General features: G+C 44.1%; 1 protein-coding gene across 4 annotated transcripts in view; it reads left to right on the top strand.

The window, feature by feature from the left end:
- Window positions 1-24,681, top strand: part of LOC137632989 (PDZ domain-containing protein 8-like) — a 454,088-nt gene that overhangs the window by 295,096 nt on the left and 134,311 nt on the right. For all 4 annotated transcript variants that reach the window (XM_068365143.1, XM_068365144.1, XM_068365141.1 and 1 more), the window contains exon 10: window positions 18,427-18,827. In XM_068365143.1, the coding sequence (XP_068221244.1) occupies window positions 18,427-18,827 (401 nt within the window). The remainder of the gene's footprint in view (window positions 1-18,426; window positions 18,828-24,681) is intronic.

Here is a 24,681-nt window from a genome sequence, read left to right as displayed (position 1 = left end):
GAACAACCAAATTTCCTGTATACTCAGCTAAATTTTTCAAAGAGTCTTTCAAAACCAGAGACCGAGCTGACCCTGTGTCCCTCAAAAATTTCACACCAACAGTTTTAGAAGTAGATATTAATTTACCAGGCCAAATATATTTATCATAAAGTAGTCATGCCTCCTTTCTGCTAGAAGACTGACTACTGCTACTACCATCATTACTAGTGTTAGCTACTGGACGGTTTTCAACTACGGGATCGCTGATAACAGGTTTACTAGTAGATATTAGTGACACAGGATTATTATTATTCCTTTGGAGGTACCTTCTTCTGGCATAACACTGTGCCTGATAATCTCCCTGCTTATTACACCAAAAACAAGTCCCCCTACCTCTATTATTCATATTACCTGGGCCAGAACCAAACCTATTATCTTCAGAAAAGACACGAGTGTCCTGTCCACTCAAGTCTTTTCCCTGGTTACTATCAGGCTTATGATTTTTATCTGGTGGGTTACCCTGCCCACGAGTATTCACAAAAGAGCCCAACCTCTGAAAATTAACTGGCCTAGCAGATTGAAAATTCACATCTTTATTTCCAAAACTACCAGACCCAGTTCGATGGGTCAATACAAACTCGTCAGCAATTTGGGCGGCATTACTTAAATTAAAAGCTTTTACCTCTTCTAGATAAATTTTTAATTCCTTACTACATGACCTTTTGAATTCTTCTAGAAGCATGAGTTCTCTCAAAGCGGAGAAAGAGACCACCTGGCGGCTTTTTAACCAATGATCATATTGTTCCTCCTTAAGCCTAGCAAATTCCACATAAGTAAGGGAGGCCTGCTTCGTAAAATTTCTGAACTTGAGGCGGTAGGCCTCAGGAACCAAATCATATGCCTTGAGGACTAGAGCCTTAACCTTATGGTAATCACGGGCAATACCTTCTTCCAAGGCATTATACACTCTAATTGCCTTGCCCACCAACCTACATTGAATTAGTACAGTCCACATTTCTGGGGGCCAAGACAACCGAGTGGCAACACGTTCAAAAGCCTTGAAAAATTCTGGAACATTCAACTCTTCAAATACTGGCACCAATTTCAAGGCCGCACCTACATTAAACTTATCCTGTGAGTTGCCCCGAGGTGTACTAAAATGATTAGAGGTGCCCTGCAGCCTAGCAATTTCTAAATTGATATTGGCCATCTCCAATTCATGCCGCCTCGCCCTCTCATTCTCTTCAAATTCCAGTTTCATCAATTCTATCCGTTTACATATTAAATCAAATTCACCGTCCTCCTTGGACTCCACCAAAGGACAAACAGGAACCTGAGGATCTTTTGGCGCAGGGTTTACTACAGAATTGAATGGATTAGTGGAAACATTTAGTTTCAGAGGCAAGTTAGCCTGACCTTCATAAATAGTTCCTGTCCGGGGAGGATCCTCAAACAGAGTTAGACCTCCATTAACACTTATTCTGTCATCATCATTAATCATACTACCCTCACGCTCAGAGTCACTACTACCTGAAACTTCATACTCCCTAACCAAATGTTCAGCCTCAGCCAGACCTTGAGCAACTTTACTTTTAACAGCTACCAACAATTGATTTTTCGTATCCGCTGCCCTCAACGGAATACCCAACCACCGGGCACAACTTACTAAACAAGTCTTATTTAGTACTGGCAGATGCTTTATACAATCACCTGACCCTAAAAACTCTGCGGGGTCAAACACAAAACCCTCCATTGCACCGAAATTAGCAGGGGAGAAAGGTAATACTTTACAACTAAAGAAAATATTGTCAAATTAACAAAGTGCTGTTCCACAGACCAAAACACTGAGTACACCTGAGAACAATCCTGTCACGGTCGCCAATTGTTATAACCCTTAGGGTTATTATAAGAGTTCTTATTATAATTGTTGTCAGCAATAAATGTAACTCAGTGCTAAAGGTCAGCGGAAACAAACACTCAAGAAAACTTAACAATATTTAATACTTAACAATAACAAAATTTAGATCAACTTTGTTAAAACTACAAATAACATTATTTAATAACAAGGAAGGACAAATAACGGTCCTTTGAATCACACTGGATTCCCTAAAACTAAGAAGCTAAGTCCTAACAAAGACAAAAGAAATATCAATTATAAACTTGGATCCAACAATTTGGCTGGCCAGAACAAAAAATTACCCTTATACTAATTACAAGAAAGAAGGAAGACGGAGTAAATAAAACAAGAAAAACCATCATAAATCCTACCTATCAACACAAAACTAATGTACACAAAACCTTGTCTATAATAGACATACTGGAAGATATTATGTAGTGACGTCTTAAATATGACAATATATAAAAGATCAAATGATGCAAAGGATGTAAATAGTTCTCCTCACTTCAGTGGATGAATCAGAGGAGACACAAAACTAGGGCCGTCATTCACTGGTCATAACAGCCATCAGGGCAGGTCCTGAACGCCAGGGCATAACCATAAAGGGCAAGCAATCCCAAACGAAAATCAGACACTCTATGTCTTACCTGGCGTCAGCCTCCCTACTGGCCACCTCACGAGCTTGCAAGCTCCCAAAACCACAGCAGATGATTGGAGACGTTAGTGCACCAATTCCCTGGGAAGTCCTCCTCGTCAGGGAAAGGCAGAAACGGCTCGAGTCGCAGGTGACAAGAGCACCTGCAGACAACAGATCAATGTAAGGATCAAAAGCGTAATCCAAAGAATCGTCCAAATAAGTTGCCAAACAATCGTCATCCAGAGTCCAAATCACTATGCTGCTCAAGGTATATTATCAGGGGAGTGCTCAAGCCTGAACTGAATTTTGTCCAAGCACCAACGTCCAGACATCAAGTCGCGTTCATAAACACTCGTATGTAAAAAAAAAACAATCGTTAAAACGATAGTTCGATAATATAAGCAACCGGGGAGGAGGCGCCTAACCACACTGAGAATTGTTAAATTAAGCACTTTACACTTAAACACTTAAATTTCAAAGATAACATAAACAAATTCTCATACAAAACAAAGGCTATTCTGCCACAAAATGATTCTTAAAACTAGTAATTAAACCTAGAAAAACAAGGCTGATCTAGATTTTCTAATACTCCCCCTATAGCCCCAGGCGTATCGAAGAAACCTCCTTCGATAAAAACAACACATAGAAATTTGCCTTACATGTCCCATATATGGATGGTACCATAACTCTGGATGGCATAGACGTCCGCCCTCTGGAGGACCTAGAATTTACTCTCAGGGACTGGAATACCCATTCAACGGATTCGTTCGATTGAAAGAGCATGACTTGGTTAGGTTAATCAAGGTACCGAAGGTAACGGTATTATTTCCTAAAGGGCAGGCCCGATCTGTCTGGACCAGGATGTTGTCGGTCTGGGGGGTACGATAATTCCAAGCTCACCCCACACAATGGGGAATACGCCATATCTACAACTGCTATCATTGTTGCCTTGCCTATTACGGATAATTGGACAGGTCTTACTATTCAAGCTGACAAGAAGGTTCGGCCATGCCGGCTCTTAAAGAGCCGGACCCCACCTCGGGGAGACCCTACCTTCGGTTTATCCCACTGAGACTTTGTTTCGGATATTCATGAAGAACCAATCTCTGCCCTCCCAATTCGACCTACACGTTTGGTGGTCTGATCGGGTTAGTTGTAGGAAATACGTTCTGTCTGTGGCCTCTATCAGACAGGAATCGAGCAGGCTGATAGTTTCCCCCTGATGGGGTAAAACCTTCTTCCCTCAGGAGGTGGTGAACAAGGTTCTACAAGATGATACGAGAGCAACCCAAAATTGCAGGAAAGGAGGGGCCTCACTGCCAGAAAGAAGGTCAAAGGCCAAAAGCAAGCTTTCTTCAAGAAGAAGCAGAGAGTTGCCCTCTACAAAACCAATCAGGGTCACTGCCATCAATAGTCAGTTACCCACTCGTCATCACAGTCTTCCTCTGATTCGACCCTTATGCATCCGGATCCCCCCCGCATCAGGTGGGCTTCCTCACTGATTCCCCAGGTACACAGCCCAACCCCGATTCGATGCCCTCGCCTGCATACAGCCCTAGCTCCGAACCCTCATGTTCCTTTCGTGGACACCAGAGAGGAAGATACAGGAGCAGAAGACAGTTCCGCCATCGAGGCGGACCTAGAAAAAAGGGGGCTCGGGGAAGGAAAGGACCTAGGTTCACTCCCTCACAACGAGGTGGTCCTGGTAGGGGAGAGACTTTACAACTTTCAAGACCATTGGACCATCGGTCCGTGGGCTCATAGCATAATCTCTAAAGGTTTGAGGTGGAAATGGCCACAAGGTCCTCCTCCTCCACCAGTGACCTTCTCCCAGAAATCCACTCCCATCCTGAAAGAGTACACCACAGATTTACTAAAGGAGAAAGCAAGCAAACGGGACCGATCACTGAAGTTCCAAGGCCACCTGTTCACAATTCCGAAGAAAGGCTTGTCGACATTGAGAGTGGACCGGGACTTGTCAAAGCTAAACTCTTACATTCTCGGCAACAAGTTCCGGATGATGACTATCTCTCAGGTACGGACCTTACTTTCCCTTGGGGCCGTCACCACCTCTGTCGATCTTTCCGACGACTATTATCATGTGCCTATAGATCGAAACTTCTCTTCTTATCTGGGTTTCTGCCTAGGCAGGAAAGCCTTTGCGTTCAAGACATGCCCTTCAGCATCAACATTGATCCCAGGATATTCACGAAACTGGGAGAGGCAGTGTTAGTACAACTCAGGAACCAAGAGATACAGATCATGGCTTATCTGGACGGTTGGCTCATTTGGGCCCGGTCGGCCATAGAAAGCAACAGAGCTACGAAAGAAGTACTTCGATTTCTCGACAACCTGCGATTTCGGGTCAATCTCCAAAAGTCTCGACTGCAACCATCAGGCCACTTAGAATGGTTAGACATTCAGTGGGACCTTTCGAAGCACATGTTCTCTCTCCCTTCCAAAAAGGTAAGAGGAATAGCTTCCAAGGTCAAGAATTTTCTCAAACACAAACAGATGTCCAGAAGAACCTTAGAAAGTATCATCGGGCTTCTCCAATTCACTAAAATAACAAAAATGCAAAGACATCAATCGAGTTTGCAGAGAGAGAGCTACAGTACCTTCAAGAGACAAGGTCTCGAAGATCCCCTCTGTCTTGAAAATGAGACTACGCCCATGGTCCGAACTGAGGAACCTCTCCAAATCGGTTCCTCTACAATTCCCACCTCCACAAGAGACATTCCATACAGCCGCGCCTCTAAGTGGATGGGGGGATTACTCCGAACATCAGATGTTTCAGGGGTCTTGGTCACCCGCCATGAAACAGACCCATATCAATGTTCTCGAAGCCATGGCAGTGTTCTTGACCCTGAAGAGACTCTCTCTTCCGAGGTCGAGCAACATCAGAGTAGTATCAGCCAGCACAGACGTAGTACACTGCGTCAACAGGGGAGGATCCAAGTCACCCAACCTGAATCGGATCCTGGTCGCTATCTACGCCTGGCCAACAGAAAGAACTGGATCCTGTCAGTAACTCACCTTGCGGGAGTCCAGAATGTGAGAGAGGACTCACTAGCCAGGACGAAACCACTGGAGTCAGAATGGTCTCTAGACATAATTTCGTTGCGGTGGATACTCAGGAACCATTAGAAGAAGGTTTACCGATTTCCCCCAGTGAATCTTCTAATGAGACTTTTACACAAACTACGTTCCTTCCCCGGGGGCAGTGGATTTAGTACCACCTCACTGGCCAAGAACAGTTGGTTTCCTCTCCTCCTTGAGTTGAAACTCCGTCCCTTCCGGATTCCGTTCCCCAAACTGACTCAAGTAATCCAAACTCACTGTGTCAGATTGCTCAAGGATAGCCAAAACTCTGACTTTGAGGGCTACAGGAAGTTTGCAGCTCGTAGAGACGCAAACATTGAACCGGAAATCGATCTCTTCATCGAATCAGACAAAAGGGACTCGACAATTCGCCAATATGATTCGGCCGTTAACAACTAGCAGATTCCCTAAGAGTTCAGACCATACTCGTATGTCTCCGAATATAGACATCTCTTTCTTGAGGTTCTTATTTGGCAAAGGCCTAACAGTTAGAACTGTAACCACCATCAAGTCAGATTTGGAGAAGATCTTCCTTGTTGGGTTTAACATTAACCTAGCTGATTCCTATTTCTCATCTATTCTAAAAACATGTGCTAGGCTTTGACCTTCGGTTCAGCCACAAAAGGACTCTGGTCTATGAACTGTGTCCTCAAAACTTGCGCCGGACACGGACAATGAATTCTGCTCTTATCACTCTTCTTAGGAAGACTTTATTTCTAACGGCTTTGGCCTCAGGTGATGGAATATCAGAACTAGCAGCTCTCTCACGAACCCGGAAAACATAGATTTCCTCCCTTCAGCTGAAGTACTCCTTTCTCCAGGCAATGCTTTCCTAGCTAAAAAATGAGGATCCGCAAAATAGGTGCTCCCCTCGGAAGATTATTCTTCTTCCCCAGGATCTTTTCTCTGTGTCCAGTCACTACTCTCAAGGCCTTTTCAGCTAGAACTGCAACTCGCTCATCTGGCCCCTTGGTTATCAGGGAACAAGGAGGTACTATTCCCATTCACGGTATCAGGCAACAAATCCTCTACTTCTTTAAACATACTAATCCGGAATCATTTCCCCAGGCTCATGATATACGGAGAGTAGATACCTCCATCAATTACTTCCAGAACAGGGACTTTGATGATTTTTAAAAAATATACGGGCTGGAAATCCCCTATGGTTGTCAAACGCCACTATCTAAAGATCTTACAGGCCCTTAAATACCCAACGATGGCAGCGGGGAGCCTTTTCCCTCCCCATTAATCTCTACTTCTTCCCTTCTTCCATCTCTTCTCTTCTCCCTCCTACCCGCCACTCACACCACATTGCCACTCTCCTGGGTAGTTCGTTAGCCCTATGATATTTGCCATGTTTAATTCCTATGGTTTAACTGTTATTGTAGTTACGGTTCCTTTAAGGTTTAGATTTGCTTAGACATGTAAGGTTTGATGCCTTTTGCGATTCGACACTCAGTTGATTCCTTGTCGTCTTAGATATTTAGCCTTATGCTCCCTATGTCATTTGGCTAGTAGGTAATTGGACGTTTCTTACATTATTATATTATATTATTGTCGTACATGGTGATTGTATTCTCCGCATTATGTTATTACTTTATTGGGCTTGGAAGGCATTCTCTGGTACTTTTTCACCGGCCGTCACAGATCGACCCAGAAAAGGGATTTTGACGAAGGAAAAGTATTTCTGGGGAGAGACCTGTGACGCCCGGTGAAACCCTTCCCGGTTATTTTTGTACGGACCCACCCTTTCCTTGCCAAGCCATATGTTCTTGCAGAAGGATGACCTGGAGAGCACGAGTAGTAGGTGTCGGTGGAGTAGTCCAACTGTAATCTCTAGGGCATGTCACGGCCCTCCCCTTTGATGAAGGGATTATCTAAATGGAAGACAGCCTGTGAATAGTGGTTTACACACGCCCTTATTAAATACACGACACCAACAAGGTGTTCGCGTGAGGGTTGTAACCTCTGCATTCCATGCTTTTATCTTTCTCTAGTATATTTGGAAGTTTTATATTAGAAAAGTGTAAAGAAGGACCCTTTTCACCGGGCGTCACAGGTCTCTCCCCAGAAATAGATTTTTCCTTCGTCAAAATCCCTTATTTGTGTTAGTTAATAAAGGAATTCAGATTTGCTGATATTGCTTATTTAGTTACATTTAATTGTCTTCCAACTCGTTGAAGCTGTTAAAAATCCTATGTACACAACACATTTTTGTTAAATATCTCTCTCTCTCTCTCTCTCTCTCTCTCTCTCTCTCTCTCTCTCTCTCTCTCTCTCTCTCTCTCTCTCTCTCTCTCTCTCTCTCTCTCTCTCAGAAAATAATTAATAGATGTCTCTAACACTAACAGTGAAGAGAGAGAGAGAGAGAGAGAGAGAGAGAGAGAGAGAGAGAGAGAGAGAGAGAGAGAGAGAGAGAGAGAGAGAATTTATTTAAAGAACATGTTAATGCTTTGTTTGAACAGGTCGTCTTATGGAGAGTGTTAATGACTAGTGTATGAGTCGTTTTAGAAATATGTTGAGGAATTGTCCGAAAGAGGCTTCTTTGGATAGATATTTTTCAATATTAATCTTACCCGATAATCATGTAGCTGTCAACTCTGTTGCCGACAGAAATCTACGGTCGGGATACGCCAGCGATCGCTATACAGGTGGGGGTGAACACCACAGCGCCATCTGTGGTCAGGTACTCCAGTACTTCTTGTCAACACCACCTCAATTTTTCCTCTGTCGTGCCTCCGGCTAGACCTACATGGATACGCTGTTGATTCTGGAGTTATTGCTCACGATTTGGTGATGTATTTGCTCTAGAATTTAGCTTTCGCTATTCAGGAAGTTTTATCATTAGCTTAGCTAGCTTTTGGAATTAATTTGATTAATTATGGTGACGAAGAGAGTATGAACTCTCTTTCACTTTAAATGGCCGACCCTTCCCTTAGACGGAAGCGTTGGTGTCGAAGAGAGTATAGACTCTCTTTCTTAATTTTGCTTAACAAAAGTTATAGATTTATTTTATATCTCTCCGCCTTTTATAGGCCTCTTCGATTAACTTCCTTTTATTATAAACTTATTAAAATTAATTTTTATTTTTGTTTATATTCGACCTTTCCTAATAGTAGGCGGTCTTTTCTTGGAACCGAAGTTAATTAACATTGAGCCCGTCATTTCGTTTTTACCTGTTAACATATTATGCTATTTTAATGTTTTTGAAAGAATTTCTTTGATAGTCTCGTACTGTTTTCAAAGTTGAACTAACGTTTTGTTTTGTCTCTGCAGTTGTTGACGTTCAGAACGTTCAACTTGCGCTCTATCGTTACGATAGAGAGAGAATATTCACGGTGTCACGTTGCAGTAAGAGTAAACCGATTCTAGCGTTTTGTTCATTCTTTCTTAGCTTAATGGTTTTAATTCTATAAAGGAACTTTTTATTTGGGAAATCTTTCAGTTTTTTTCCTTTTAACAATAATATGTTTTAACGATATATATATTGGGCTCTTCTCTCAGGTTCTAAGTCAAGAGAGAGAGAGAGAGAGATAGAGACGGAGGGAGAGAGAGGAGGATAAACGTTTCGTTCAAGTGAGTAACGTTGTTATCGTTTTTGCTCTTCTCCCTAGTCTCTTTAGGGGAAGAAGGTAAACGTTTCTAGAGTTTTATTCTTGTTCTCAAGCTTTATGCGGTGAGAGATTTTAAACGTAGTTTATTTGATCTAGTGTTTAGTCTCTTTCCAGCCACTGAATTATTTATCTTTCATTATATTTTTTTCTGTTACATTGTAATTCTGTTTTCGCAATTACTAACTTTTAAGGAAGGATAGAATTGCGTGTTTCAGGTACAAACCACTTAAAGTTTCGAGTTCAGTGAAATAAGTGCAAACAGAAAATCAAAAGTGATAAAGTGATAAGCGCAAAGTGTTACAGTGTTGCGTTCGAGGGTTCGTCTGTTCGTGCCAGTTGTTCGCCTAGTCTGGGACCTCTTACAAGCTCCCAAGCCCAGGGGAGAAGTAATGTCGAAGGACTTATGGGTTCAGCAGGCCTTGATCGACGAACAGACGTTTCCCTCCGTGGTTTCGGGCGTATCTACACACGTTTGCCGACGTGAGATCGCCCCACCCACACAAAGACGAGAGAGCCCATTTATTCCTCGTCTGCGGAAGAGGTTTCTCGTAAGAAACCATGGACCAAATCTTGCAGCTTTTAAGTGCAAGTCGGTCCCTTCCGCGCAAGTCCAACTCTTAGGTGATGCCATTAGCACTGGGTCAGTTCGGACTTGCTGCAGTACGACAACTGCACACCTCCCAGAGAGGCAAGGTGGTATCGCAACAGGCAGTAACTCCGTCTGTTGCCGCACCAGCTGTTTTAGACCCTCAGTCTCAACGGACAGTAGCTCCGTTTGTTGTTGTCTTTCTTAAACTCTAGTGGTCTATGCTGCAGACAATGCAGTCTCAGCTTGCGGTGTTGATGCAGGAGTTTCAGGCAGAGAAGGTTAACACACCTCCTCCTGCGAGCGCTCCTCCACCTCTACGCAGTCCAGCCTGCCAGACGTATGATGTTGAGGTTCCTCAAGCTACCTCCATGCGTGAGCTGCCGCATTGGGAGTTGCCAGATACCAGCGCTGTGCAGCAACCTCCACTTTCCTTGAGGCAGGAGCCTCTTGCCACGCGGCAACCTCCTCAACACTTGAGGCAGGAGCCTTATGCTTTGCAGCAACCTCCTCTACCCTTGAGGCAGGAGCCTCATGCGTTGCGACAACCTCCTCCATCCTCGAGGCAGCAACCTCTTGCGGTCTGACAACCTCCACCATCCTCGAGGCAGCAACCTCAACTCCACCTCTGCGCAGTCCACCTTGCCAGACGTATGATGTTGAGGTTCCTCAACCTACCTCCACGCGTGAGCTGCCGCATTGGGAGTTGCCAGATACCAGCGCTATGCAGCAACCTCTTGCGTTGCGGCAACCTCCACCATCCTTGAGGCAGCAACCTCAACTCTTGCGGCAGCCACCTCCACTCTTGAGGCAAGAACCTCAACTCTTGAGAGCCTCAACTCTTGAGGAACCTCATGCTATGAGGCAGCCGCCTCAACGCATGCAGCAACCGCATTCTTCACAGCATGAGCCTCTCTCTGCGCAGCTACCTCCTCAACCCTTGAGGCAGACGCAACTCTTGAGGCAGGAACCTCACAGAAGCTTCATGCTATGCGGCATCCTCCTCAAACCATGAGGCAGGAGCCTCATGCTATGCGGCATCCTCCTCAACCCATGAGGCAGGAGCCTCATGCTATGCGACATCCTCCTCTACCCATGAGGCAGCCTCATGCTATGCGGCATCCTCCTCAACCCATGAGGCAGGAGCCTCATGCTATGCGGCATCCTCCTCAACCCATGAGGCAGGAGTCTCATGCTATGAGGAGCCTCATGCTATGCGGCGGCATCCTCAACCATGAGGCAGGAGCCTCATGCTATGCGGCAGCCGCCTCAACCCATGAGGCAGGAGCCTCATACTATTCGGCATCCTCCTCAACGCATGCGGCATAAGCCTCTTCCCTTGCAGCTTGAGCCTCATCCCATGCAGCATGAGCCTCATACCATGCAGCATGAGCCTCATCCCATGCAGCATAAGCCGCACGCCATGCAACATGCTCTGCTTACCTTACATCATGCTCTACATACAGCATGCTCCGCATACAGCATGCTCTGCATACCTTACCGCATGCTTCTCAGTCACACATCTTTGGTTGTTGCCAACTCACTAGACTGTCAAGCAGTTTCATAACGTTGCCTTCTAGTCTGCTGCTTTTGCACCAGTGAAACCCTCACTGAGAGAACTTAGCTTTTCTCGGATATGGTTCCTGTAGATGAGAAAGTGCTATTCTCCCTCCTTCTGATATTCCCTTGAGGACTCTGTCATTTGGAGAGGAGCCTTTAGCTGCTTAGCCTCCTATGGACTTTTATTTAAGCATAATATGCTTCCAGGGAGGGTAATGGTTCCACTTCAGTCGCTAACCCCGTCTGTTACCACACTTGCTCCCATAGACCTTGAGCTGTGTTGCAAGACATGCAGTCCAAGCTTAGTCCTTGTTAGAGGATTTTTTGTTTACGGAGTCAGTGTGTCACTGGGAAGACGTTCAACAACCAGCAGAAGTGACTTGTTGTGACGCAGTGCGGCAACCTCAGCAACCCGATAAGGAGTTGTCTGTACGACCCAGACAGTCTAGACAGCTTCGGGTTGTCACTGTACTTCCTCGCTTCCCCATGGTTGACAGTTCACAGACTGTGCAGCAGTACCATGATCTTGTGTCCGACTCCGTCAGACGACTAGCTTTTAAGAGCTCCCACAAGTCGTCGCTGTCTGGAGATTCTCAGATGGACTATGGATCTGACCAAGGAACTGGGCCTCCTGGTCAATTTTGAGGAGTCCCAGCTCGTCCCATCCCAGACCATTGTCTACCTGGGTATGGATCTTCAGAGTCGAGCTTTTCGGGCTTTTCCGTCGGCCCCAAAGATCTACTAAGCCCTAGATTGCATCCAGAGCATGCTGAGAAGGAACCGATGCTCAGTCAGGTAGTGGATGAGTCTAACAGGGACACTTTCATCGCTGGCCCTGTTCATCGAGTTAGGGAGACCCCACCTCCCCCCCCTTCAGTTTCATCTAGCGGCTCACTGGATAAAGGACATGACGCTAGAGACGATCTCAGTTCCTGTTTCCGAAGAGAGGAGGTCTACTCTCACGTGGTGAAAGAACAGCTTTCTTCTCAAGGAAGTCTACCTTTGACTGTTCAGAAACCCGACCGCCGTCTCTTCTCTGACGCATCAGACACGGGCTGGGGTGCGACTTTGGACGGACAGGAATGCTCGGGAACATGGAATCAGGAGCTAAGGACACTTCACATCTATTGCAAGGAGCTGTTGGCGGTTCATCTGGCCTTGATAAACTTCAAGTCCCTCCAGCTTAACAAGGTTGTGGAGGTGGACTCTGACAACACCACAGCCTTGGCTTACATCTCCAAGCAGGGAGGGACTCATTCGTGGAAGTTGTTCTAGATCGCAAGGGACCTCCTCATCTGGTTAAAAGATCGAAAGCTCACGCTGGTAACGAGGTTCATTCAGGGCGATATGAATGTCATGGCAGATCGCCTTAGCCGGAAGGGTCAGGTCATCCCCACAGAGTGGACCCTTCACAAGAATGTTTGCAGCAGACTTTGGGCCCTGTGGGGTCAGCCAACCATAGATCTGTTCACTACCTCGATAACCTAGAGGCTCCCGTTGTATTGTTCTCCGATTCCAGACCCAGCAGCAGTTCACGTGGATGCTTTTCTGCTGGATTGGTCCCATCTCGACCTGTATGCATTCCCGCCGTTCAAGATTGTCAACAGGGTACTTCAGAAGTTCGCCTCTCGCAAAGGGACACGGCTGACGTTGGTTGGCTCCGCTCTGGCCCGCGAGAGAATGGTTCAGAGGTACTGCAATGGCTGGTCGACATTCCCAGGACTCTTCCTCTAGGAGTGGACCTTCTACGTCTACCTCACGTAAAGAAGGTACATCCAAACCTCCACGCTCTTCGTCTGACTGCCTTCAGACTTTCGAAAGACTCTCAAAAGCTAGGGGCTTTTCGAAGGAGGCAGCCAGAGCGATTGCCAGAGCAAGGAGGACATCCACTCTCAGAGTCTATCAGTCTAAAGGGGAAGTCTTCCGAAACTGGTACAAGGCCAATGCAGTTTCCTCATCCAGTACCACTGTAACCCAGATTGCTGACTTCCTGTTACATCTAAGGAACGTAAGAGCCCTTTCAGCTCCTACGATTAAGGGTTACAGAAGTATGTTGGCAGCGGTTTTCCGCCACAGAGGCTTGGATCTTTCCACCAACAAGGATCTACAGGACCTCCTTAGGTCTTTTAAGACCTCAAAGGAACGTCGGTTGTCCACTCCAGGCTGGAATCTAGACGTGGTCCTAAGGTTCCTTATGTCATCAAGATTTGAACCTCTCCAATCAGCCTCTTTTAAGGACCTCACATTAAAAACTCTTTTCCTCGTGTGCTTGACAACAGCTAAAAGAATAAGTGAGATCCACGCCTTCAGCAGGAACATAGTTTTCACATCTGAAACGGCTACATGTTCTTTGCAGCTCGGTTTTTTGCTAAAACGAGCTTCCTTCACGTCCTTGGCCTAAGTCGTTCGAGATCCCAAGCCTGTCCAACTTGGTGGGGGACGAACTGGAGAGAGTACTTTGCCTAGTTAGAGCTCTTAGGTACTATCTAAAAAGGTCATAACCTTTACGAGGACAATCAGAAGCCTTATGGTGTGCTATCAAGAAGCCTTCTCTTCCAAGGTCTAAGAACTCAGTTCTTACCTATTCAGGCTCCTGACTAGGGAAGCACATTCTCATCTGAAGGAAGAAGACCTTGCTTTGCTGAAGGTAAGGACACATGAAGTGAGAGCTGTGGCTACTTCAGTGGCCCTCAAACAGAACCGTTCTCAGCAGAGTGTTATGGATGCAACCTATTGGAGAAGCAAGTCAGTGTTCGCATCATTCTATCTCAAAGATGTCCAGTCTCTTTACGAGAACTGCTACACCCTGGGACCATTCGTAGCAACGAATGCAGTAGTAGGCGGGGGCTCAGCCACTACATTCCCATAATCCCATAACCTTTTTAACCTTTCTCTTGAATACTTTTTATGGGTTGTACGGTCGGCTAAGAAGCCTTCCACATCCTTGTTGATTTGGCGGGTGGTCAATTCTTTCTTGAGAAGCGCCGAGGTTAAAGGTTGTGATGAGGTCCTTTAGTATGGGTTGCAGCCCTTTATACTTCAGCACCTAAGAGTCGTTCAGCATCCTAAGAGGACCGCTACGCTCAGTAAGGAAGACGTACTTAATAAAGGCAGAGTAATGGTTCAAGTCGTCTTCCTTACCAGGTACTTATTTATTTTATGTTATTTTTGAATAACTAATAAAATAAAATACGGGATACTTAGCTTCTTTGTTAACATGTATGCTGGTCTCCACCCACCACCCTGGGTGTGAATCAGCTACATGATTATCGGGTAAGATTAATATTGAAAAATGTTATTTTCATTAGTAAAATAAATTTTTGAATATACTTACCCGATAATCATGATTTAATTGACCCACCCTTCCTCCCCATAGAGAACCAGTGGACCGAGGAAAAAATTGAGGTGGTGTTGACAAGAAGTACTGGAGTACCTGACCACAGATGGCGCTGTGGTGTTCACCCCCACCTGTATAGCGATCGCTGGCGTATCCCGACCGTAGATTTCTGTCGGCAACAGAGTTGACAGCTACATGATTATCGGGTAAGTATATTCAAAAATTTATTTTACTAATGAAAATAACATTTTTCCAAAAGAGAAGTGTCAGAAAGCAAAGATGATACTGTATAAGTGATTCTATTAAAAAAGCTAAAAAAGAGTAATTTTTTAAGTTGTAAAAAAAAAAAAAAAATTTTGAAAGACAAAAATGATAAAATAAAATTTTTTAAATTTTTAGTGTTTAATAGTACTGTCAGAATAAATTTATTTTTAAGTGTACATAGCATAATTAGCATTGATACGTTTTTATATCTACCGTCTCCTCCCCCCTCTGCCTCCACCCACTACCAGCTCAAGTCACGTCACTCCAAAGGTAAATGAAATTTAATTTTTCCTTTACAATACAGTATATCATTTTCATTTATACCTGTAATGTTATTTAATCATATACTGTACAGTACATGTATATTATATATAAGTATACTGTAATACAGTGCTTACTATGCTATTTTGTTACGTACAGTACTAATTTTCAATGTTTTTACCTGGGGTCTTGCACGCATTAGCTATTCTATTGCCCGCCATACGACATTTTCACCATACGATACCAACTTCAGAACCGATTAATATCTTATGGCGGGGGTCTACTGTACCTATTTTATTTGCAAGGAAATATTGATAAATTGAAAATTAATTTGCAAATTCTGGCTGGATATTTTATATTGCAAAATTATACTGGTAATTTGAGTTAATGGCAGAGTTAAAAAATAGTCCTTAACCATTTGCTGTCAAAGAATTTACATTCCCACTTGTTTAAAGCTGTCATAGTTATCATTATTGGTATTAAAGTTGAACCAGACCACATAGTCATATGAGGTACTTATCAATTAATAGAGCTAATTGTGACTTTACATTGTTAGTATGCAGTTAATTCTAACAATCGTGCCTTCTCCATTAAGGCTCAAAACTACACAGTATTCTAGAAGTTTTATTCCAGCTGTGACCAAGTCGTGGAAGCATCCTCCTAATCAGGTTGCTGAATCGGTGGATCTTCAAAATTTCAAACTTGCAGCGAATATTTTTATGTTGAAAAAGTATCTTTTTATAGTTTACATATGAACGATTCATTTTAATGTTGTTATAATTCTTGAAATATTTTATTTTAGTGTTCTTCATTTCTCTTGTAGTTTGTTTCCTCACTGGGCTATTTTTCCTTGTTGGAACCCTTGGTCTTATAACATCCTGCTTATCCAACTAGGGTTGTAGCTTAGTGTAACCACATAATTTAAAGTTGGCTTCTTGTCAGAAATACTGCAAACAGGGTATTTTTATTGTGCTCAGATATCTTCTACTGAAGAGAGAATAAACTCACTCTCTCATGTTCTTTCAGGGCAGCAACTTTTTATAAATCACTATTCCATTGTTGTAACATTAAATATGAAATACTTAGGTCAATCAACAGTAGTTCTTTATTTTAAGATTAGGGGAACATATGCTTGCCAGTTTTTTTTCAATCAGAATATTGGTCCCTGTACAGTTCTTTGAAATTTTAAAATTAGATTTATCCTAGTTATTTAATGAGTGTTACTGAATAATAATGCTTTGTTTTGTATTTATACTAGAAAAATTAGAGTAATATTTAATCTACCTTAAAGAAAGTTCAGCATCAATCCCAGTTGGGTAATTTTTCATGCTCATTTAGCCAGATTTGGAGAACCTTATCATAAACATGATAGATGGTAACTCTTATGTAACGTGTTCTCGTTATTCTAATATTAACTCAGTAAAGATGTTAGTCCAGTACAGTTTGCTGTTGCTATTTGCAGTGTTTAGGTAACAAGAGACCAGCAAATATTAAAAAATTGTGATTATACAGTATACTACAACGTTAAACAACATTCCCATACCCTCTATTTACTTAGGTGTGTAGATTAAAACGTAATGTTATTATTATTATTATTATTATTATTATTATTATTATTATTATTATTATTATTATCATTATTATTATTATTATTTTGATTACTAGCTAAACTACAATCCTAGTTAGAAAACCAAGATTCTACAAGTCTTATGGTAAAGACCAGAAAGTAGAGGAAGTGAATAAACTATTTATGAGAAGTAATGAATTAAAAATATAGAAATATTTTAAGATCAGTAAAATGTTTAAGTGGTTCTGTCCTATGTAAACTATGAAGAAAGACTAATGTCAACCTATGCAATATAAAAGCATTTACAAAATGTCAGATGAAATTGGTCAACACAGCAGAGCCAACACACTATGCAAGGCTTAGTACCCTCCAGGACAGCCACTTCAACTGAACAAAGGACAGTAACACCAAATATAAGAAATCGTTAACAGATACATTGTCGTCATTTTGCTGGTTCAACATTTGACAAGAAAGTGAACTCTTTAGAGGGATATTTTTGGTACAGCATTCACAGTAATGTAACAGCAAATAGAGAATTTTTTTTCTTATATATAATTTTACAAGAGTAAATAATTTCGTAATGAAAATGCAAAACTATTATGATAAAGTGGGCTGAAAATTTACTCATATACAGTTTTAGTATTAGTTTACTAGACTTGACTATTCTGTCCTGAAAATAACTAAACAGTCATTATTATATAACATTAGTAAAGATTGTGGCGTAAATGACATAAAAGCATTATTAGTCAGTTATGTACGAGCAGGTATAGGACAGCATTCACAGTTTTTTAATAGGAGAGAGTGCGGCAAGGATACTGATACTGTACAATCCATTTTGTAATAACACCTTACTGTATACTTTGTATTATTTACCTCGGGACATTCACAGCTGAATCAATGGCACCTATGATGACCCAGAGCTTTTAAGTGATTACATTTCTGACTGTGTTAACTCTTTACCCACCTATTTACTTAAATTATAGCACCATTGAATCCAAAAACAGAGTTTTGCTACAAGATATTAACAGCAACGAAACGCATATAGAAAATGTACTATTAGTAATTAGCGATGGAATGACTTGCTAAAAGCGTAGCACAAGCTTAATATTAATCGCATAGGTAACCTTCCTATTTAAATTCCATTTTCTTCTGTAAATAAAAAGCTGATATGTATTTAAATGGAAGGACATACCATAATTATAGTATAGATTAAATACATGGAAGTTAACCAAATGACACTTTCCCCTTAAATACTTTATTAAACGAATACATTAATAAAAGAATTGACGTGTAAAGTCAGCAATGTGAATTTAGATTTATAAGAATACTGTACTGTAATGCTCTTGTAAAATTTGCTTAGAAAGTCAATGGTAATTTGATAGGTTTGAACCTTTTCATATTTAGAATTTTTGTTGTATTTATGGTCCGACTTTCATGCATGGACTCGAGTGCCAGTATTCCTTCGGCCTTTAAAAATATCCAGATTTCCCTTTAGGAGTGGTTATAGTACACAGAAAAAGAAACTAATTTTATTCTCTGACCAGAAAGGAAAGAAAACACATCTGCAACGACTCAAAACTGATAAAGGTTTAATCTCAAATGACTCGTCATACTTTTTTCAGGCGATGTTAGCGGGAGTGGTCGATCTACTCCCGATTCCAGCCACAACAGTAGTCCGGAACTGAAGCGCAAATTGCTGGAGCTTCACACGCTCTCGACCGACCCCAAACCCTCTGCACTCAACCAAGACAGGTCACCCATAGCACCAAATACAAACAGAGGTGTGTCACGTTCAGTACTTAACAGTAGTCAAGATAAATCTTCTGGGCCGATCAATGTGAGTCAGAGTTATTCAGCTTCATCTGAAAAGCCTTCGTCTAATCAGAGCAGTAAAGCCGGCACGCCAACCTCCCCCGAGATTATTATTCCCCAGCAGATGGAAAGGCGGCCGGGCAGAAGGCACGGCTCGAAATTCAAGCCACATATCAAGATGGTTCAAACTCCACCAGTTGAAGGAAATACAGTAAGTGCTATTTGTAAGGGGTATTAAAAGGAGATCTGCATTCCTCAATTATTTTTAATGAAACAAGGCTAGGATGATGTACATGTTTTGAGGCTCGATAAAGTATTTCTTCAATAGCTAAACTTTTGTCAAATATTGAATAGCATTTGCTATAAAATTATTTGCAGCTGATACCACTTAGATTATTTTTTTCATAATGATGATAAGTGATTGATCTGTAACTATAATTATTAGAGTATTTTTTAATAGTAATGATAAGAGATAGAGCTGTGACTGTAATTCCGCTGCAAGTTTTGCTTCAATTGATTTAGTCGTGTATGGCTTCATGTGAAGATGTCACCTTCAAATATTTCATTGTTCCATAACCGAAATACAAACTACGCTATTTACATTGGGTATCACTTTCGGCGTAGCTGAAATGGCGAGCCACTAGATTTTTAACGAGGGTTAACTACCCCCTCACTAGTTAGTGAGGGGGTAGGGGAGGGGTAGCTAGCTACCCCTCCCCCCTCACACACCAGTGAACTGGTTCACTTCGCTTTTGGCACGGGTGGTGGGCAGATGTGTCTGCTCTCACCCTCGCTTGGCAGCCATTAATGTTTTGTCTTTACTTAATTACTTACTTTTTCTTATACTTAATATATATGTACAGTAAACATTCTTTATGTTTATGTATATATTTGGGTATAGAAATATTGTAAGTTTCCTTTTCAGTGTTTATGCTGTGTGTGTGTGTGTGTAGTGTACGACAATGTCACCGCGTAGTACCAGGCCACCGCGGTTGCACATCATGGGGCACGTTCTCTTGGTCCTTCGGTCGTTCCTTCGGCTTCCGATTTTCGGCTGCCGTGGGGAATCGTCATCGTTGGACTTTATCCATTCATCTGTTTTCCCCGCTGTTCCTCCTTCCCTGCGGGGAACTTGGTCTCTCAGCGAAGGGAACGTGGGAGTTTAGTTTGACTACGGTCTCTCTCTCAACTCGAGGTCGTTCACCCTTTTACTACTACTATGTACTATTACGGTAGCCTCTTTCCCGTAGCGGGTTGAGTTGCTATTCCCTTTATTTATCTCATTTATTTTCAATGAATCTACTGTAATTGTATTTGTTAACTTTTCAGCTTCTGTGGAGAACACTTCCCTTCGGGGTTCAGTCGTTCTTACTTTTGTGAACATTCTTAAATGAATTACATAATTATAATTCTGTTATAATTCTGTTTTTGTTACAGTTCTCCCCACTCCCCCTTCTCCCGTGAATGTCAGAGGGGGGGAGGAGGGCACAGACTTGGTTTGTAATTCCTATCTTCTTATTCCCTCGGGGTTTCTCTTCGGAGTTCCTCCCGGGGGAATTTCTGTTAACTAATTATTTATGTTATTTTCCCAGTAACGTTCTGGTTTCTTTGTTTGCCTAAATGTGCCAACGAAGCAGAGCTGCCCTGTTTTTTGCCTTGGGAGTCTGCTGTTGCTGCCTCCTCTCTAGGACATCGTCATGGGCGTGTTCCCTTCTCTTAGAAGTTCTCCCGTGACAACTGTCGGCTTTTTAGTTTATCTTAGAACCCTCAGGAGGTTCGCCTCCAGGGGTAGGTAACTTCCCTTCCGAGGGAGGTTCCCTTCTCAGGTATGAGTTTTTTCCCCTGCAGGGGGAACTTCTCTTACCTTAATAATTCCTGGATGGATTTCCCTGGTTCTCGGGCGGTTATGCTCTTGGTGCTGAGCGACCGCTCTTGTAACCATGCTCAAGGGGCTGAGCGGTTGCAAGGCCGCACCATGGAATTTCGTGCGACTATGCTCTTGGGGCTGAGCGGTCGCACCTGCAGCTATGCTCAAGGGGCTGAGCAGCTGCAGGATCTTCTTGTGACCTCTCTCGTTTGCGAGGAGGCCACTCATAAGGACTCCTCTCCGGAGGATTGCTCCTTATAGGTCAGCTTGCTGATCCAACGGCTCTAAGGGGCGCCATCATCAGTGTCTTCTAGTCTCTTCACCTCTCTCGTTTGCGAGAGAGGCCACTCTTAGAGACCCCTCTTCGGAGGACTGTTCCTGTTCAGACCAGCCGGCTGTTCGGGACCTCTCCGAAGTTCGCCATCTCCTAGACCTTCTAACCTGCCGTGTCCGTTCCTGGCTGCTGACAATGTGGGCGCCTACGCACCCCGTTATCTAACGGACACCGGTCCCTTCGGGGCAAAAGGGGCTTTCTCACACTGTGAGTAAATCCCTTAAGCGCCAGGTATCCCCTGCGCGCCAACGTTTTCCTGCGTGCAAGCTCTTGCCTACTGTTCCTGAGAATTCCATCCAGAGGAATCCTGTTTCAGTCCTGATTGTCTCAGTCCCGGATTGTCCTGTCAGCTGTCCCTTCATCTTAGCGCGCGCGCGCTCGTGCTCGCCGATGATCTTCCTACGCCAACGATCTTCGTACGCGCGCAAGCGCCGACGATCTTTGTATGCACGCTAACGCCGACGATCTTCGTATGCACGCTAGCGCCGACGATCTTCTTTTGCGCGCCAGCGCTGATGATCTTCTTTTGCGCGCCAGCGCTGACGATCTTCTTACGCGCGCAAGCGCCGACGATCATCTTGGCTGACGATCTTCTTTCGCGAGCGAGCTCTGATGGCGAGCGAGCTCTGATGGCGCGCTAGCGCTGACGATCTTCTTACGCGTGCAAGCGCCGACGATCTTTGTACACGCCCTAGCACCGACGATTTTCTTTTGCGCGCTAGCGCTGACGATCTTCTTACGCGTGCAAGCGTTGACAATTTTCAACCGCCGACGACCTTCTTACGCGCATAAGCGCCGACGACCTTCTTACGCGCATAAGCGCCGACGATCATCCTTCACGAGCGAGCGCTGACGATCTACTTACGTGCGCAAGCGCCAATGATCTTCGAGCGCCGTCGATCTTCTTATGCGCGCGAGCACTGACGATCTCCAAGCGCCGACGATCTTCTTGGCAAACGATCTTCTTTGACACGCTAGCGCTGACGATCTCCCTACGCACGTAAGCTCCGACGATCGTCTGCGCACAGGCTCCGATGGTTCCCTGCGCCAACGATCTTACGTGCGCAAGCGCCAACGATCTTCGTGCGCGCTTAAGCACCGACGGTCTTCTTTCGCGCGCAAACGCCGGTGATCTTCAAGCGCCGACGATGTTCTTGCGCGCACAAGCACCAACGATCTTTCAGCGCCGTCGATCTTTAGCACTGCCTATCTTCTTTTGCGCACAAGCGGCAACAATCTTCAAGCTCAAACAACCTTGTACGAGTGCACGCTGACAGCCGTGCGCACGCGCCAAATTTTTTCACGAGCTCTTCAATCTGATTCCTTCACACCCTATGATGTCTCTCTCGTGCGCCCACACGAGAGTGTTTTCAACGGTCTCTTGCGCACGACCCCAGGGTTTTTTCCCATTGCGCGATCGCCAGTGTCTCTCGCGCGCGACCCCTGGGGTTTTCCCATCGCGCGAGCGCCAGCGCGCTCCCTCTACCAAGGAGAGACCTTCTCCCACCGCACAAATGGTAGGAACCCCACCTCAAGCAGGAGCTTCGTCCTATGTTAGGGTGAGAAGAGCCCTCAGACTTCTTTGTTGGAGTTATGTTTTCCTCCTAGGAGGGAATCGAAGGACTCTAGAGTTCCCCCAAGTAGAGCATTTGGGTACAGGAGACTTTGCTGCCAGTTCACCAGGAGGAGAGCAGCATGATTCAGAGCACCACTCCGTGGAAGAGCTTGCCAGGGGAGTCTCTGTGGAGAGACTCTCTAGCCGGCAGATGACATTCTCGGCAACAGAGATCCTGAGTCAGGAGAAGGTCGCAAAGTGCGACATACTGGCCACTTCATGGCTGGATGTCTGGCTATGGTCTCTGGGCATCCTGCTGCGACCCGAGGATCTGTTCAACGAGAGCATCACGAAAGCCCTGGAGACCTTCCTTCTCTCGGGCACACGTTCCGTCGAGTTTCTGGTTCACATAGTTTTGAACTTGTGGGCAAACTCGAACTGGAAAAGACGTGATGCGACAAGAGGTTCCACTCGAGGGTCCCAGCCGTGGATACCTGCAAGCTCAGACACACTTCCATCTTGGGAAAGATTCTGTTTGAGCCCAAGGATGCAGAACAGGCAGCTGAGAGGTGGAGGAAATCAAACCACGATTCTCTTCTCCAAAGGGCTCTTACATCTAAGCCTTACAAACCTCCAGCACCTCAACAACCTCGCCAATCCAAGACGACGAAACCGGCAGCGGCAGCAAAGACGAACGTGTCCAAGCAGTAGCCCTTTCCTGTCAAAGACAAGAAGGGCTGAAAGTCCTCCATGGGAAGCAAGAATCCTAGAGGGAGCGGCCAAGGCCGCAAGCACTAAGATTGGCAATCTCCCAGCATGTCCACCAGTGAGGGGATGCCGGCAAGTTGCGCATTCAGGTGGCAGCTACTCAAGTCCAATTCCTGGACGATCTCCGTGATCAGTCTGGAATATTGCGTCCCGTTCTTAACGTCTCTTCCTCTCCTGACAGCGAATCCAGTGGCGTTGAGCGCCTTTGCCATGGATCGCTAAAGGGACTAGCCCTTCGGGCAGAATTCGAGACTATGCTCAAGAAGGATGCTCTCCAGGAGGTCGTCAACGGCTCCCCAGGCTCCTTCAGTCAACCCTTTCTCGTAAAGAATGCCCTCTTAATGAGAGAATGCCTTGATGAAGTCATTGAGCTTCAGCACGGCATTTCATTCCCGTGCTGAATCTTGGTGACGGGCAAGAGGGCTCTCGAACTTGGGGAAATTGCTCCCCCAGTTTGAATCTAAATTTCTCTCTTTCATCTTTTTCTTCCTCTTTATATGGCTTCAACCTTCTCCTAATATTATAAACTTTCCTTCATGTTGCTGTCCCAACCCTATGAGTAAAATTTCCCATATGTATGTGTATATATTTACATGTATATGTGTGTGTGTATTATTTTGTTTTTCTCTTTTTTATGGCATGGATGTTTCTACATCTGTTATTGCCACTTGGGCGGATGTTTATACATCCGGTATTGCTGCCTGCTTTGATGAATGGGAAAGGTGTCACGGTTGGGAGGTGTTTGTGCTCAAAGCTATATGTGAGAGTATTGGATGATCTCAGCCATCCCGAAGATGGTTTGGACCTTTTTGGCGGAACTATTCTCAAATGTTGGGTCTTCGGAATCCAGGGGGATCCAACGCTTGGGGTAGGACTCTCGGCTTTTGGCCGGAAGCCCGTCATTACAGATATGGGGAGGATGATTCCATAGTTTCTTGGTCTCAGTCCTAACAGGCGGGTTCAGCTTACACCTGTGCCTCTATATCTGTTTTGATGCTATCCTTCGGGTAGGGTATGGAGTGGACCATCTGGGAAGTATACTCTCACTCTGCCGGTAGTGGAGAGTGTAAATTTCCTTCCCAACATGTGATGCCTTAATGTTCTCAAGCAGGTAAATCAAACTTCAAAAAATCACTCTTCTCTCTTCTTTTTTATGATGGATTCTTGTGAAAATGACCCCACCTCCCCTGGATATGCTGACTCGCCCCCGGCACTGTTGACGACCTCTGGCAATTCATTTAAAGAAAACTCCGTTGACGACGTAGGAACTAAAAAGGACTATTCTTTAAACACTCGGAAAAAGGGTAATTGGGGCAACACAGGAAAATTGAATGTCCTGCACATTGCCCAAATCCCATTAGAAACTAATTATGATATGCTACATAAAATATTTGAGTGTTATGGATTAATAAAAGAAATTAGAATGAAACTTCAAGATGATAATTGGGAATCTTGGTTATCATTTAATTGTCATGAGGAAGCATTTAATGCAAGCCGTAATATTGTTGATATTAAAGTAGGTAATATGAGTGTTAAGGGTG

The sequence above is a fragment of the Palaemon carinicauda genome, chromosome 42 (genome assembly GCF_036898095.1).
Source record: "Palaemon carinicauda isolate YSFRI2023 chromosome 42, ASM3689809v2, whole genome shotgun sequence".
NCBI classification, from domain to species: domain Eukaryota; kingdom Metazoa; phylum Arthropoda; class Malacostraca; order Decapoda; family Palaemonidae; genus Palaemon; species Palaemon carinicauda.
This window is presented reverse-complemented; position numbering and strand designations above follow the sequence as displayed.